This window comes from Crassostrea angulata, chromosome 4, assembly GCF_025612915.1.
Source record: "Crassostrea angulata isolate pt1a10 chromosome 4, ASM2561291v2, whole genome shotgun sequence".
NCBI lineage: Eukaryota > Metazoa > Mollusca > Bivalvia > Ostreida > Ostreidae > Magallana > Magallana angulata.
Window position 1 is genome coordinate 27628028 of NC_069114.1, and position 17363 is coordinate 27645390.

The window sequence follows — 17363 nt, forward strand, 5'->3', positions numbered from 1 at the left end:
GCTTTGACGGTCTGATATACTGGTAGTAAGTAAAATTTCCCTTAAAATAATGACGAATATTGGGCATTTGGCATTAGGCAAGCCAGGAGAAATATCTGAGGAATAAATTGGTCACCTGTCAAAAAAGATAAGAATAAGTACTTAAACTGTCGTATTCGTAAAATATATATTGCACATGATTTATAGAAGGAAGCACCGACAAAAATGATTTTATTATTGCAATTGAAGCTTGTACAATGCTTTAAATCTTATTTGAAAAAGCAAATGGATCTTATATCAATAAGATGATAAAGCTACCCTTCTTTTTTCGTATTTTCTATACCCGCTATAAAACTGCCTCAAAAAACCTAAACAAACACGCCAAAAGGAAAAATTATAGCCAACAACGAATATCCGCTTAGGTACATGTATGCTGTTGTTGTCTGATGGTTTCTTCACCTTAGACCCTGAACTTGATACGTGTTTCAATATAACTATAGTCTGTCCCGGGTTTTCGCTTCCACGATATTTTGACAATATTATCAGTGAAAATAAGATAATATTTCATTAAAATGTGGATATTTCTAAGGTTATAAAATTTCCAGACAAAATTACCGTTACCGGACCGCTTAAATATTTTCTGCTGTTATGTTATGAGACGATTTCTGAAGTCTACGGGATTTTTCAATGTTAATTTCGGCCATTGCAGTCAAGCGTACAAGGGAGTGGTTATTATTTTTTGTTGCACATCGAAATAAAGCGCAAAAATAAAATAAAATATTCAATTTCAACTTTGCATATGTTATTGATAACTCAGCTGTTTGGTAATGTTGTAAACTATCATAAGACAATTTAAAGTCAGGAAAATATAAAATTCAAGCCGAGTGTGACGCGGTACAACCAACGATGCACAGGGCTTGCCTCGAACTGACGTGTCTAAAGTTTACAAGTATACTCTCGTCGAAATATCAGCGCATCTGGAATAAAGGTATGTAAACTGTAATTATTCTATAGTATTTGGGACATTTAACATATATAATAGCAGTTCATAATATCAGTACTTAATAGATCTTTATGAGTATCTTTTTGAATCTGTAAAGCGAAAGTAGGACTCATTGTGAAACCGCAGAATATATAAACATCAACATACGACAATTTGATCTGTGACAGCCAAATAAAAACGTTTCTGGTAACACCCTCATATTTAATGTGACACCTAGTTATGAAAAATGAATTGTGTTTGCTGTAGTTATTTAATGGGTGGTTGGTGGGACCAGAGACATATTTATGTCTCTGGTGGGGCCATGGAAGTGGTGGAGAACATTGAGATTAACCCAAAAATATTATTAAAAAGGAATATCTATAATCATTCCAGTTTTGAGATGTACTCATCTCTAATGCCTGCTTAGAAATGTTTTTGAATTATTCGTTAATCAATTGGTACAAATTTACATAATTTTGATAAAATAGATGTATTATTACTTAAGTGTATAACGTTATTGTTTTCATTTATTTCAAAAAGGTTAACCAGACATACACTTATGTGCATTATATGTCCCGTGAATAACCAAGTCTCAGACAATAATTCACGATATGATATTAGCAGTGTTCGATTATGTCCATGATAATTATAATCAAATTAATGTGGAATAATTAACACATCATCACAAAATGGCTGACCGCTGATCGAAACGACATTTCGTTTTATTAAGTGGATTTTATGAACAGTAACATGTAACATACTTCATAGCCGAGTGGATAACATGTCGGACTAATGATCCGTACATCACGAGTTCGAATCTCGCAGGGGCTTTTGTTGTTACTTACTGGATAAATTATTTTAGATATTGATTTTTTATCCCCAAACTGAATGCAATTTTTTCGCTTATTTTACATTTGTACAGTTTATTTATTATATCTTTCATTATAAAAAAAATGCCTGTTAATTTGAGTGACTTTTTCCTTGAACTTGGCTTTTGATTGCATGGCCAAGTGTATTAATTTATTTTATATAATTTACATGCATGAAATGATTATTTCAAAACCGTCCATTTAGGAGATTAAGTTTACTGTGACATCATACGAGTAAAATATTTCCAGAAAACCAAACAGCTCAATTTTAAAGTCCATTCAGGAGTTTAAATATATTGTGACATAATACAAGTAAAATATTTTCAGAAAAACAAATATGCTCAATTTTAAAGTCCATTCAGGAGGTTAAATTTACTGTGACATCATACGAGTAAAATATTTTCAGAAAACCAAATATGCTCAATTTTAAAGTCCATATAATCAGAAATGTATATCATAATAAAGCTCCATGAAACCACTCTATGCTCTCACTGAATTTAGTATAGTTTATCAAATATAAACTACCTGGTATGCTAATAGAATAATCACTATATCGGCTTTTTTTGAGAGTTCCAATATTCATTCATCAATAAAAATATTGTGTAGAAGTCATAAGTAGGTTAAATTCTCTTCACTTCTCAAAGTAAAGTACAGTCAATCTTCGTTATCTCGAACAATAGATGGGACTGTTTGAAAACTTTTAGTTATTTAAGTATTCAAGATATTGAGGGTAAAATACTTAAAAGATAAGTAATTGGGACTTATAAATCACTTATTCATTGTGTTTGAGATATCAGTGTTCGAGAATATAGATAAATAGAACTGTAATAGTATATGGATAGAACTGTATATGGGTTCTTCATGTATTCTTACTCAGCTTGCAATTTACAGCCCCTTTTATATCCATATTGATCTGATTTTAGCATCATGATGGTATTTTTAAATAAAAAAAAATGTAATTATAATTTTATAATGTTTATTTTGCACAAAAGTTCATTCATGGATCTCATAACATGACAGATAATCATTATTATATATCATTTTTAATAGTTTTTTGATAATTATGAGATGTTTGTTATTTTTAATTGCAGATGTTGATATAATCACAGTTTCATGATATCAAATTACAGCTCATTTTCCAGGAAAAAAATCAATAACAAACATTTTACTAGTGATACATGATTTCTCCAAAATGAACACATATACACAGGCACTGATAAACTGTTTCTCAAATTAGCAGTTTTTTAAAGTCTTAGTGTATAATACACTAATTTGAAATAATAGATCCCACAATTGTATTTCTCATGATCATAATAAGAATTATATGCAATCAATTGTAGGCAATCTCCATTCAAAAATGAAATATAATATTTAAGAATGATATACAACAAATCCAAAATATGCACTATCACAGTCAGTACATGTGATTAAATTTAATTTAATGAATTCAAAAGAATTTTACATGTTACTTGCATTTGTAAAATATGCAACAAATCACAGATAGGCAATACCACAGTTATCACATGTTATTTAATTGAAATTAATGAATTCAAAAGTATTATACATGTAATATTTACATTTGTAAAATATGCAACAAATCACAGATGGGCAATATCACAGTTATCAAATGTGATTCAATTTAAATTAATGAATTCAAAAGTATTATACATGTAATATTTGCATTTGTAAAATATGCAACAAATCACAGATAGGCAATATCACAGTTATCAAATGTGATTCAATTTAAATTAATGAATTCAAAAGTATTATACATGTAATATTTACATTTGTAAAATATGCAACAAATCACAGATGGGCAATATCACAGTTATCAAATGTGATTCAATTTAAATTAATGAATTCAAAAGTATTATAAATGTAATATTTGCATTTGTAAAATATGCAACAAATCACAGATAGGCAATATCACAGTTATCAAATGTGATTCATTTGAAATTAATGAATTCAAAAGTATTATACAAGTCACCTGCATTATTATTCATATTTAACAACAAATTATTATGTACACATTGTGAGAAAATGGATTGAAAACTATATTTGAACACTGCTTGTGAATAAACATTTTTTTCTTTAAATTTCAAATTAATTTAAAACATGAACATTAGTAACAATTGAATTCCCTATTCCAGAGAGAAAGATGATCACAGTAGAAAGATTGATACTATAGATGAAAATCTGCTGACAAAGCCATTCATAACATGCAGAAGAAGAATAGTTCAAGTTTCACTTCTCAAAAGTCAGGTATACTAGTTCAGTATTGGGACTGCTTTTTATAACTTACCATCTTAATATATAGAATCATTGAAAATCAATGAAAAGGAATTAACAATGAATGGAAAATATCATATTTACAAGTAGAAATCATTTTAAAATTTATTTGGGATTTGTACTAGGTTCAGTCACCCTAAACAAGCGTGCATTCTTAGCACATTGAATTAGTCATACATTTGTAGTCATCATGCAACAGACTGATTGGGAAGGGGGATTCCATACCCCCTGGAAAATGTAAGTTTATTAATAGGCCTTGAATGCATCAATCATCTTTTATTCGTTTGGTTTTGTCTCCAGAATAATTGGGTTTATTCAACCCACGTGTTATGCATTGATTCTAGAAGTAGACTATAAGTGAATAAAATGTACACAGGTAACCGTTTATATCTGGTTTGCCAAAACATTATAACCTTTATATATAGTGATATCCAAGTCGTAATAAAATCATAGCCGCCTCGACATTGGGGGCAAATTTGTTATACAGCGATATAACGCGGTACCTGTTCGTTTGTTTTGTGAACAAATTTCGTGCATCATTTTATTCATTAAAATATAGTTTGAAAGAGAGGTAAAATATACCTGTCAATTGTATAACTAATTACTGTAAAACATTCTTATAACTAAGTGCCAGGGACGGACATTTTTGCTTCGTTATAAGAGCAATTCATTGTATCTGTCAAGTTTACAACAAGTAATAAACCCACAGGGAATTAAAAACAAGATGCTTAGTTATATAAAGCAGTCCCAAGTATAAAGAAATGAAACTAATCACTGATACAAAATATTCAAACAAGTTTTTAATTACCAACTTGTTAATAAATAATACTTATAATAGTATGCAAAATGCAAATGGACAATTATAGATTAGGTTATAGAAAATATTTTCCATTCAAACAATATATTGAAATAGAAAATGTCATGCAAGAAAAATGATTTTGGAATTGTGAAGTGAATATCTTCACATTGCAAGGGTGAGAAAGTGTTAAACTTTTTGCAAAATGATTGAAGATGTGTTGTGTCTTATCTTTAATGTTGTGTTGTTGTCAGAATGATAAAAAGTATGATGCATTAAGTAAAATATTAATGAATATACATTTTCAAACGTGTTTTCCCCAAAATTTATATCGGACTACATGTATAGAATACTGTATTGCCATTTTAGAAAATTGATAATAATTTATGAAGTTATGTGTAAATCAGTGATTAATTTTCTTTCTTTTACCTTTAAAAGGGAGCAGTTCTCCAGACACCATGGGAAGACTCATGAAGGAGCTGGATTCAGACCATACAAAGCGTTCCAACATTGGACACACTTACCTGACTTTAGAGAGGGCTTGGTACATATGCGGTGACTCCACCTCTTACACACTTCACACTCAACCCATACAATCTTTCGAGACTTTCCAGGAGCATTGTAATCACCACATATGCAACAAGTGACTTCGTCGTCAGACTCCTCAACGAAGCCCATGGATTCGTCAGAGTCAGAGTCATTTTCGTCATCACCAGAATCTGTGTCCATGTCACTGTCACTGTGTTCCGAGTCCGTCAAGTCTATGACCACAGGAGCAACCTCCTCATCCTGGACTCCGTCGAGTTTCCACAGTTTTTCTTCGACCTCTCTTATCACGTGACTCTCCACCTTACGCCACTTCTCAACCCCATAAGTTGATCTAGCCTGATTAAAGAGTTCCTTCACTTTCTCTTTCTTGAATGTGACATTGCTCCTGGCGACGAAACTTTTTAATTCAGCCCAGACCAACTCAATAGGATTAAGCTCACAGTGATAGGGAGGTAGACGCAAAACTGTGTGACCTGCTTTCGAAGCCAAATCGTCTATTACATATTTAGGACGAGGTTTATGTTGCTTCACCAATGTGATCAATTCAGCCTTGATCATTCCCGGAGTGTAATGAATACCCTTTCTATCAAGCCAAGACTGGATCTCGGCCTTCGATGCCGACGAAGTCGGACACTTAGACTCAGGATCCAGATGACTGTGATAGGAAGCATTATCCATCACTACGACTGAATTGGTCGGTAGGTTAGGGAGCAACTGCTCAGTGAACCACTTCGTAAAGTTTTCTGAGTTCATCTCGTCATGATAATCCTGGTTGCCTGTTTTCGACTCAAAAATGAGAGCAGATCCCGGGATCATACCCACAGCCGAAGAACCTGCATCCACAATTATCAGACGAGAGCCTTTCCCAGATGGGACAAAACGCCCATGACCTCCACGATGCGACTCAAAGGCAGAGGTAGATGTCCTAGGACAGTCCACCCAATCTCCCCTCGCTACATGATTGGTGTTCAACCAAGTCTCATCCAAATACACAATAGGACGACCCTCCTCTCTAAACTTCCTAATGGACCTCAGGTAAGTATGTCGCATACTTACGATATCGTTCCTGTCTCCAATGTAGCGTTGGTTGGAACGAGTTTTGTAGAATCTGGAAAAAAATAGACATGATATTTTTAATACACATACTAGTACCACTTTTCATTATCACATGTAAGCGAATTATTGATGGTATGATCTGTTTTTATATTATGTTAATTGATTGATTGAATTGGGAAACATTTTTTCATGAATATGGCATATGCTCAAATGATTTACACATTTATTAGACAGATTGAAGGTGACTTGGCAGTATTGCAGTAGGAAAATGAGATTCATCTCTATGTGCTTACCTGAACCCAAGATCCTTCACAAGTCTCCCCAATGGAGACTTGGTGATCCTGACTCCCTTTTCTACTAGTACATCTGACAGTCGACGAAGTGAAACGTACTGGCCCTTCAACTGCATATCATGAATGGTCCTCTTCACCAAATCTGCATCGAAGTCATCAAGCTTTCTACAGGGACCACGTTTCTTCTTAGGAACAGGTACAGGAGGAGCTGCCTGAAGATCCTCCACCACCATCTCCACAGGGTCGACAACAACCTTCTTTTTCAGTGTTTTCACACTTATCCCTAATGATGTTAAAAAATATTCTACTACCCATTTGTATTTATTAAGCTACATGTACCTGAGTCACTCAGCCTCACATGATATTTTTTTATGTTGATTTTTGTCTATTATTGTGCACTATCCTTCAAAAATCATCTATAGAAACAGTTTTCAAATAATATCATGGGCAAGTGTATTTAGCTCACAGAGACAAAGTCTGGGGGAGCTTATGCTATACCCCGGCGTTGGCGTCAGCGTCCAGACCTGATTCAAGTTTTTGGTGCACTAGGTCCTGTATCTAAGTTATTACTATCTTCACCAAACTTGCACGGATGCTGCTTAGGGACTTGAAAGACTTGGATATGATATGTTTTTATATTGTATTATATAATATTATAATGTATTACTTGTATATTGTATCATATAAGATATTATTGTATAATATGATATTGTATTACATAATATATTATTGTATCCCATGATAATGTATCATACGATATTCAATATTGTATCAAACCATATTACAGTTTCTGATATCCAAGATTATTAACTATGATTTTCATATAATATGATAAAGGTGGTCTCATAAAGCTGATGCCTCGTCTCGGTGAGCTTTGTAATAAGCTATATATTACAACATGCAGCAATATACTTTAGGCCACATACTGGTAACAGTATTGTTCTGGTGAGTATTGTCAACCAATATGTAAATGCTGATTTTACAATCACTTAAGGTAAAACACAGTAATTTCAACAGTTGTCATGTTGTAAATTTTGTGTTTACACCCACCCAGTAAATTCAAAATTAACATTACATTATGACAGAAATACCAGTATCGAAATATATCACTTGATACATTTTGTACCATGATTAAAAAATAATGAAATTCTGATTTTCAACACACTATTTTTCCATAGTTATAAATGTAGCCATTTTATGCAAATTTTTTTCTGTTACCTGTTGCTGAAGATAATCTCTTCATGGGGTCGTCAATGTTTCTCACATGGCCTTCTTCTTTTTCTTTTTGAAATTGGATGTAAATCATCTTTAAAATATCTGTTGCCTGAGGAAGAAAATTGATATTGCACATGTGTAATATACTATGCAAGCTGATACAAGCTTTCATAATTACCGATAACATTTAGTATACTGGTATAATGTATGTACCTAGGTATAGGGTTAACTTTAGACTCTACCAGGAGCACTAATTTTAGCCCAACTTTTCCACTAATCATTTTCAGTTGAAAGATTGTCAAGATCTCACATCAATATTAATTTTTCTTAATTGCAAATTTCATGATTCCTTGGTTAAACTTTTACAGAGAAATAGAGAGTAATTTTTTTAAAATCTTATTTTGCCAGAATAGGATGGAACAAAGAATATTGACCTGGGTTTAAAATTGACCCGAGAGTCATATTTCAATGTTGAATACTGATTTGGGGTGCTTTTTTCAATGTTTTCGCAATGAAAAGGATAACAGCAATACATTATTTTGCAGAATTGCTTTAAATGGCTACAAAGGTATAGCTGTTACCTACATATTATTTGGGAAATAAATTGTAAAACTCTTATTTACCTGTACTTTATTAATCTTAGTTATAATGCAAACCCAACTTCTAAGTGCATGACTTGTATGTGTATACTGTATATATACAGTTGGAACTTCGGTATCTCGAACACCGATATCTTGAATACAATGGATATGTCGAAGTGATTTGTAAGTCCCAACCAATTAAATTTTAAGTGATTTACCTTGATATCTCGAATACTCGGATATCTCGAGGTTTTTAACCAGTCCCATCTAGTTCGAGATAACAAGGTTTGACTGTATTTCTGTATTAAGGGGAATGTGGGGCCATCTTATTCCTTTGAAGATAAGAATGTTAACATTTTTAGAACTGGCTTGTTTCTACCCAAAACTGACCAAAACTATTGCCAAAAGATACAAAAGCATTAAATATGAAGTTCAACATGTCATTTTGTTTGAAAAGTATGCGTACGAGAACAGGATGATGCCTTATATAATCACTTAAAACAGCTTTCAAACTGTGTAGGGGATACCAATGTACCCCCTTCATATTTTTCCAGATTTTTAAATCTTCAAAATAAGTCTGTAACTGCGCAGTTTGACAGCCGTTCTAAGTGATTTAAAAGACATTGTCCTGTTCTTGTATGCATACTTTTCAAACAAAATGACATGTAGGACTTCATATTTCTTATCCTCCTCAAATGAACAAGATTACTGCACACCCCCCTTAAAATGGCCTACAGTATAGTGCAATACTTGCATATGATATTCACACCCATAAATTTGTCCATTCACAACTTTCTGGGATATGAAAATTGTAAAAGGCTCATATTTAAACTATATTGCACATAAACGTCCATTCACAATTTACATTTTTTTCACACCCCTTTTGCCCCTCCTCCTTAAAAATAGAAAAAATGTTCTTGGAAATATATCTTCCCATTTTAATTTGGACACCTATATTCATGTTGCAAGTTGTGAATGGCTCATGATATATTATTATAGACTTTAAATTTTTGACTTCACTTTATCATGTAGTGTAAAACTGGCCCAAGACCAAATCAGGCTAGCCTAAATTTATAATAAACATATGGGTGTAATTGAACGGGGTGCAAAATGACTTGGCACCCATTTGTATTTTAAGGGCAAGGTCAAATATTTTATAGTGACATCATACGAAGCAGACAGCAGTGGAAAAGTTTGATTTGGATTAAAAATTGGATTCTTAGCATTCATAAATTCGGGACATTATTTCAAACTGACTATGATATGTGTGTTGATCATGGATCCTTGTGGTCGTAATTTTGTGAAAATGTATTGTGCACCATTTGGAAATTACAGGAAGTTTACATTTTCAATATCAGGTACAGTAGAGTTATCATTTAAACTTATATAGATAGAGTTATACAGGATTGCATATGTATGAGGCATAGGATTTTAACGTTAGGCCCATACAAAGAAAAAGTGAAGTCAAATATATTGCAGTCATCGTAAAGAATCTGAAATGATATGACTGACACAATGAATTATTGTATACCTCCATAGACTTCACTGACTTCGCTGACTTCCCCTTCTTGGAACTCGGCATCTTATTTTGTGTGATGATATATGTATACAATAGATATATATGTTTTAGAATTATATGGTCTATAGTTTATAGTCGAATAGCAGACTATAGGATATGTTTGGTTATCCTCGGAAGCTGTATGTTTTAAACTTGGACAAATACCGAAACATCCCGAAAGCCTGCGCGAACAACGGCAACGTGCTCGACGTCAGCATACGTCATCGACGTAACGTTACGATTCTTCACGAATATCCTCAAATAATTACAGGCCCCTTCCGAAGTGGCAGCCATTTTCTGCAATGTTAAATTCCCGTAAGGTTTCAATTTTCGCTCGTATCATAAACCAGGTGGACATTGAGAAGCAATTTTATGGCAGATAATCTAGGCATTTTTCCTTCTAGTGAATGAAACACTTTTGGGTAAAGAGATAATTATGATTATCGAAATATTTGGCAAAAAGTGGTGGAAGCAAAAACCCGGGACAAATCGCTATCATACCCCATGCCAAGTTTTATATGTTCAAAACAAATACAAAGTACGATCTCATGTAGAGAATGACCTAGATTGGTTTCTGATCATAATACAGACTGACAACATTGGCCTATTTAGTATTACAAATAAAAACAGACTCTAATCTGTACTTAGATACAAACAGATTATCGCATGGGGAACATCAATTAAAGGTTATATTTATATGCAATAGCATGAATAAGAAATTAATGTAATCGTATGTATTAGGGAATAATCTTAGATCGAAGGTAATAAATCGCCGGAGTATAAATAAAACAGTGCAGGGTTTGAACTATTAGGACAGTAATTAAAAATACCACCATCTAGAGAACTATTCATGCATTTGAACTCAATGAATGTATACCTCTGGCAGTTAAATTTTATTTACTTTTGAAATACATGTTTGTTTTGAAAATAATACTGAAATGACACCAATGGAATGTAGCTTTTTATAAAATGTTACTCGTGTGGACACCAAGGCACCTATTTTGTTAAAAAAACTATTATCATAATACTGTAAGTTATTTTCGAACATCGGTTAACCAATTATGTTTCTAAAAAGCAATTTAGGCACGGATATCCCCACATGGCATGTAATGTGTGAATAAAGAAAATTTTAAAACAATCTATTATTTATGTATAACAACAATTCCAAGAATTCAGACCATGTTCTGTCCAAACAAGAGATAAAACAACCCACGAATCGATATTTGGAAATGTTTGAATACCATTTTGCTTTGTTGAGATTAAATATACATGGATAATATATATGGATTGTTTCTCGATTCAATTGGTTTCCGTGTCTTGGGTAGAACAGTATTTCACAACTATGTCGTAACAAATTTTCAATAATAAAAAATCCAAGGTCTTTTAATTCAAGCATCTTTATATCTGAGAATAAGATGGTCGAATTAAAATAATGAAAAGCACTTAAAGAATGGCTAATACTCATGTATACTCACATTTGTTTTTAATTTTAGAAAGCATTTAAATTCTCAAACCGGTTTAATTATTGATAAATTGACATCAAGTTCAGTTTTGATATTCTGGCTATGGTTCAAGTCTGGAGACCCCGTTAAGATAAAAGGAACATATCTCTGCAAGAGAGGGATTCAAGTGAAATATTAAACAGCAAATCGAAAAGCATTTATAAATATATCTTCGATGTCCTAAAAATGAATTAAGTCGTACTGTTCGCTGTCTAAACTGTCAAATCAATGCCAAGACATTCAAGCACAAAAATATTTAAAGTCTTTTAAAGGCAGTTCAACTTAACGAAAATTTGTAAATCTACTTCATAAATATCTATGAAAATATTTTATCAAAATTTTTCCAACACATTGAATTTATAAGGTTAATTTTTAAGTGGGTCAAAACTTGCTCGATCAGAAAAAAATATAGGATAATTCTGGTCAAACTTAGTTCAATAAAAACAAAATGACTTGTGAATTCACGCAATGGAAAATTCATGATGTTTTTGTTCAAGGGTAACTAATGCATCGACGAAATAGGGATTACTCTTTAATTCTACATAAGCGTGATAAAAGCCGCCTAATGACATACTACACGTGATGCAATGACAGATGCATTAAAGTTCTTTCCATGTTTTCTGCCAAAAAACTTTCTTTTATGTAAATAATATTGTTTACAACTAAATGTCATTGTATTAATTAGTCGAGTCATGCCGCTTAAAAAGAATTCAGAGCAAGACTTGAAGTGGGGTAGACCGAATACGTTTAATATTAAACATGAGACCACTTTTTGACTGTCTGTCACAAAGTTCTATAAAATTACAAAAATTAATTCTATACATAATTGGAAAAAAATACCCTTAAGTTTTCAGGTGAATGATTTTGTGTTAAGCAACTAGCTTGTTTGAAGGACAAAAATATGATTATGTCGAAAAGAATGATATAATATTACCAAGAATAATACTTTTTGAGTCATGGTCAATGAAACCAGTATTGCAGATATCTGATGTTAGGAACAGTTTACCTTTTCAGTTCTCTTTAAGTTATGTGTCAGGTGTAAAGTGGAGACTAATGGTGATTCAAGGTCTAGTGGGTCTTTTTACTGGTTTTTCCTGTTCACAGGTTGTTAGCAGTCTTTTAAATCAACAAAGATCAATAGGCAGTTACCCCGAAAGATAAAAATACAGAAATGTTCAGAAAAATATTGAATTATTTATTTACTTTGATGATGCACTCACTGCAATCAATGCATGTAAAATCATTAAAATAACCAACAAAGACATGTAATGGTAGCTGGGTGAGTGAAGAGAAATTGCGTTCGCATTAAAGTTTTTTTTTTTTTACCTTTTCCCCCCCAAAAAATCTTCAAAGCAAAGCATTTAAGTGTTGAAGTGTAATTTGCACTATAACAGTGTTTGGCACAAAAAGAAATGAAAAAGTGGATAATGCTAATGAAAAGGCTGCCTGATTCACACCACAGTTTTAATAAAATGTTAGTGATGAAAAATATAAGTGCAAAATGATGACATGTTCTCGTGTATTTCTTCTAGAATATAAAAGAACTTATCATCATCAGGAACTATTTCATACATCAACAATTACATTAATCATTGATGCTTGTTGTCATCAAAATTAAACATCATTTCCCATGACTCTAGAATGTTAAATCATGTGCAGTCCAAAATAATTACTGTAACAGTTATCTGTTAATCGCTCTGGGTCAGTCACTCGCACCATAATTTCTGTCCCCTGTTCCAAATAAAACACAGCCCCTATGTAACTGGTGCTATTACTGGTCTTAAGGTCAGATTGGAGCTCACATTTAGACTGGGAACTTTCCAGTAATTTTTCTGGGGGGTATTTTTTCATTGTTGCACGTTGGTGGTAGATAAAATGGGACAGCGACATGTACATGGATCTGGCATCCTCGAGGTCCATTGTTTTATTCATTTGGAATGTAACTTGACTGTATATGTAGTAAAACCCTTTTTGGGAGACATTAAATGTGCCATTATTTGGATGGTAAGTTAGACCGTTGTTGATGAAAGAATGTGCATCGTTGTAATCCCATACAATGTTTCCCTTATCTGAAAAAGTTGAGAATTTTTTTTTAGAATTTCCATGCATGTATAATATAATATGATATTATACATAATTTTTATTTATATGAGATTTATTAAGTTCAGGAACCTACTTTTCAAAGTTTCTTCCCTTTGCACATTAACGACTCGTGCAGCATAATGTTTTTTCTTATCTGCATACTGTGAATTCTGCGCACAATTTATCTGATAGTCAGGACCTGAAAAAAATCATGTATGGTTAATTTAAATATTAGGCCCTATATCATTTGTTGCTAAAACTATCATAATTTATGACGTTAGAGGTCCAACACGATTATTAAAATAATAATCATAGCGAGCGCAGCTGGCCGGCGCTGTGCGCCGGCCAGCGAAGCGAGCTCTAAGAACCAGTGTGCGCGGGAAAAAGAACGAGCTAAACCTACAGTTCATCAAACAAAATTTTTTGTCTACGTCCCATAATGCTCTCTAATGGCACCCGTGGTGCTATGCCAAAAATGGCCGACTTTTAACTCGTAATTTACGGTGACTTAAAGTTTGAAGACACGTTTTGAGTACCGCATATGCTTTGGCGAGACTCAAAAGATTTGTTACATGCTTCCATACCTTCGTATTGAGTCGAGAAACGTAAACAAAGATGAACAAAGTCATGGATGACGTCACAGTGCACTCGCGCTATATTTCCCGCGATAAATTTTGAGGTGGATCAAACATCTGTAATGAGTGTACTGGCTATTTCAGTATTGTCTGCGATACCTGCCTCATTGACATATGATTTGTTTTTAATCTTTTTTTAATATAGAGATTTAATATATATATATATATATATATATATATATATATATATATATATTCAAAAATAAATAGTATAAATCCACACACGTAGTATTATATGAAAAAAAATCACAACAAAAGGAAAAACGGTAAAATTAGGACTTTTATTCCTTGCACAGTTCCTTATATGTTCACTGACGGACGTACATATAAAGGAACTGTGCAAGGAATAAAAGTCCTAATTTTACCGTTTTTCCTTTTTACAAGTTTCTGAGGGATACCACAGAAAAAGAACGTGAGGCAAAAGAAAAACTGTTTATCAACAAATATAGACCTGTTTTAAATGCCTAATAATTATATAATGTATCAGATAAAAACTGTTCCCCGTAATTATTGTATATATTTCTATTATTTGTATGGAGAATTTTATTTTCCCGTACTTAATGTATATCTTTATATTATGACGTCATAATCAATTCGGCTACATAACGTAACATAATACTAGCGTTTTATGACGTCACAATAAGAAATATGTATTCGTATGTATGTGTATTTGTGTAACTTAGCAACATGTTTTCAAACTCCTGATGATTTAAAATGAAACAAGTTGAGTTTATTTCGGTGTTGTGATTTTTTTTCATATATATATATATATATATATATATATATATATATATATATATATATATATATATATATATATACTAGCAAGAGCGACACTTTACTGTCATATCGATCCATTTTTAAAGTACATATGTACTTGTGCATGTATGTACAGTAGGCAGGTAAGTATATGAGTAGAGAGGAAATAAACACTAGGACATTTTGAACTAAATAAAAAGGAATAAAATGAAAAAATAAACAGGTAAAAAAAATTATGTAGATATTGAATATAGTCAGACCATTAAATATAAAAGTGGGAAATTACACACATACAAACAGGTACCGGGCTCTCTCTCTCTCTCTCTCTCTCTCTCTCTCTCTCTCTCTCTGGGTAGGGGGTTGCGCTGTATGTATCATAACCATTAAAATTAGTACCTTTGGCATACTTATTGTAGAGCAATATTCTCTCAAAAATTCTTTGACGTTCGTTGATATCTAAATAAAACTATAAGTTGACAATGATGCAAGGTACAGTATGTGTACTTCTTGCTGCGCTCGCCAGAACGGTAGCACCGTAAAACATATTATCCGACAATTGTTAAAATAGGCTCAACTGCTTACAACATGATAAGATAAAGTTTATCTCATCGTGTCGGTTTGTGATAATTTGTCATACTTACTTCGGGCTCGGTCTTCTCTATATTTCCTAGTAACAAACTAAAAAAAAATAAAAATATTGAGTAATTGTTCCAAAAAAAATATGATAGTTTTTTTTATGAAGAAGAGCAAGGCATGTATCCAAATTTACAATTCTTTTGTTTTAAAATAGTATGCATTGAGAATAGTGTGCTACAAAAATAAAAATGCACGGAAGTGCGTGGCCCTTATATTTACCAGTTTCACAAGATTTTGCAGTTCCTCTTGTGTATCTGCACAACAGATGTCCTGGCCTTTGTCATCGGTCGTTACAGTAAATTCTACGAAATTCCATATGTCATCATCTTTATGGAGAGAAAGGTCCTTGCAAGGGAGACACATGGTCTCCGGGTGAGGGACAACTTGTTTTTCCTTTCTATCATTTTGCCACACAATCACCACAGTTAACACAATAATCAACAATAAAACGTTGAGAATTATCATCACCACCGCTAAATTCCTCCATCTTATTCTGTTTTGTGCCGGTGTTAGCTCTTTGGTTGATCCGTCTATGTTTTCTGACTCCTTAAAATCGAGAAATTTTGAGCTCTCTTTGCTAGAATCCATTTTGGATCGCGGCGGTTAAGCGTTCCCTGCAAATGTAAACAATCGACCAGGTAGTTACCGCTCTCATGAAATCTAGGTCATCGCGCACAGTCGAAGGGATTTCCCAATTTTACAAAAATAATGATTATAAAGGCTGTCGGGAATATCCCAATTTATTTATACGTTTGAAAAAGACTGAAACTAATAGTTATACTATCGTAAAACAGTCTTTATTCCTACTTTCCTGTAAGTAAATATAAAAATACACTGTATAATCGTTTAATTACCCAAGCATTTACATGTAGGTGTGACGTTGAATCATAAAACCTCAACAATTTCCACTGGAACATTTCACCTTTGAATAAGCCTTCTCGGTCTCTTTTGCCCTTCTAAAAATGTAGGCCCTACCTGTATTGAAGATCGTGTTCAGTTACAATTTAAGATTAGATTTAAGATTAGACAAATAAAAAGTTCTGACAGGGCTCCTTTGAACACTCATTATTTAGAAATGTTTCAGAGAGAATCTAATTTAGAATTTGTATACCTTTATCAATCAAAAAAGGTGTTTGATACAAGCAAGCGCCACATTAACTTTGTGACCAACAAGATTTTTTATAGTGATATACATTTAGAGTGCGCATTTTAATTTAACACACACAAAATGAAATGTTATATATGTCATTATTTCAAGCTACTCAATCGGTGTCCCTTCACTGTATGTCCTAGCTTTTCTTTTAAATTTTAAATAGAAAAAAAAAACAAACGAAGTTACACCTGCACTCATATAAAAAACTACTATTGAAAATCAATAGATATACAAAACCACACACAGATACAAATTCTATATAGCACTGCGTACATATAAAGAACAGACCAACGTGGCTTGTCTTAAACTTCCTACAAGTGTATCAATTTACCCGATCATTATTAATCAAGTATTCAAACAGCGATTCAATTTAAATGTATTTATATCAGGGATACAAAAGAATTACCCCCCCCCCCCCCCATGAATAAA

The 17363-nt window shown here is 32.7% G+C and overlaps 2 protein-coding genes and 1 long non-coding RNA gene across 3 annotated transcripts; 1 reads left to right on the forward strand and 2 right to left on the reverse strand.

The window, feature by feature from the left end:
- Positions 1 to 474: 474 nt before the first annotated feature.
- Positions 475 to 5491, forward strand: LOC128180038 (uncharacterized). Its single transcript, XR_008243174.1, has 3 exons — positions 475 to 967; positions 3981 to 4092; positions 5354 to 5491. It is a non-coding gene; the product is annotated as an uncharacterized LOC128180038 (long non-coding RNA).
- On the reverse strand, positions 5384 to 8965 carry LOC128180036 (uncharacterized). Its single transcript, XM_052847825.1, has 2 exons — positions 6814 to 8965; positions 5384 to 6572 (listed from the first exon to the last, which is right to left on the reverse strand). Exons 1-2 carry the CDS (start codon positions 7044 to 7046, stop codon positions 5384 to 5386), a joined length of 1422 nt encoding a protein of 473 aa, XP_052703785.1. The 5' UTR covers positions 7047 to 8965.
- Positions 8966 to 12843: 3878 nt separating this feature from the next.
- Positions 12844 to 16435, reverse strand: LOC128180037 (tumor necrosis factor ligand superfamily member 10-like). The gene is made up of 4 exons (XM_052847826.1): positions 16001 to 16435; positions 15787 to 15823; positions 13846 to 13950; positions 12844 to 13738 (listed from the first exon to the last, which is right to left on the reverse strand). Exons 1-4 carry the CDS (start codon positions 16367 to 16369, stop codon positions 13314 to 13316), a joined length of 936 nt encoding a protein of 311 aa, XP_052703786.1. The 5' UTR covers positions 16370 to 16435; the 3' UTR covers positions 12844 to 13313.
- Positions 16436 to 17363: the final 928 nt, after the last annotated feature.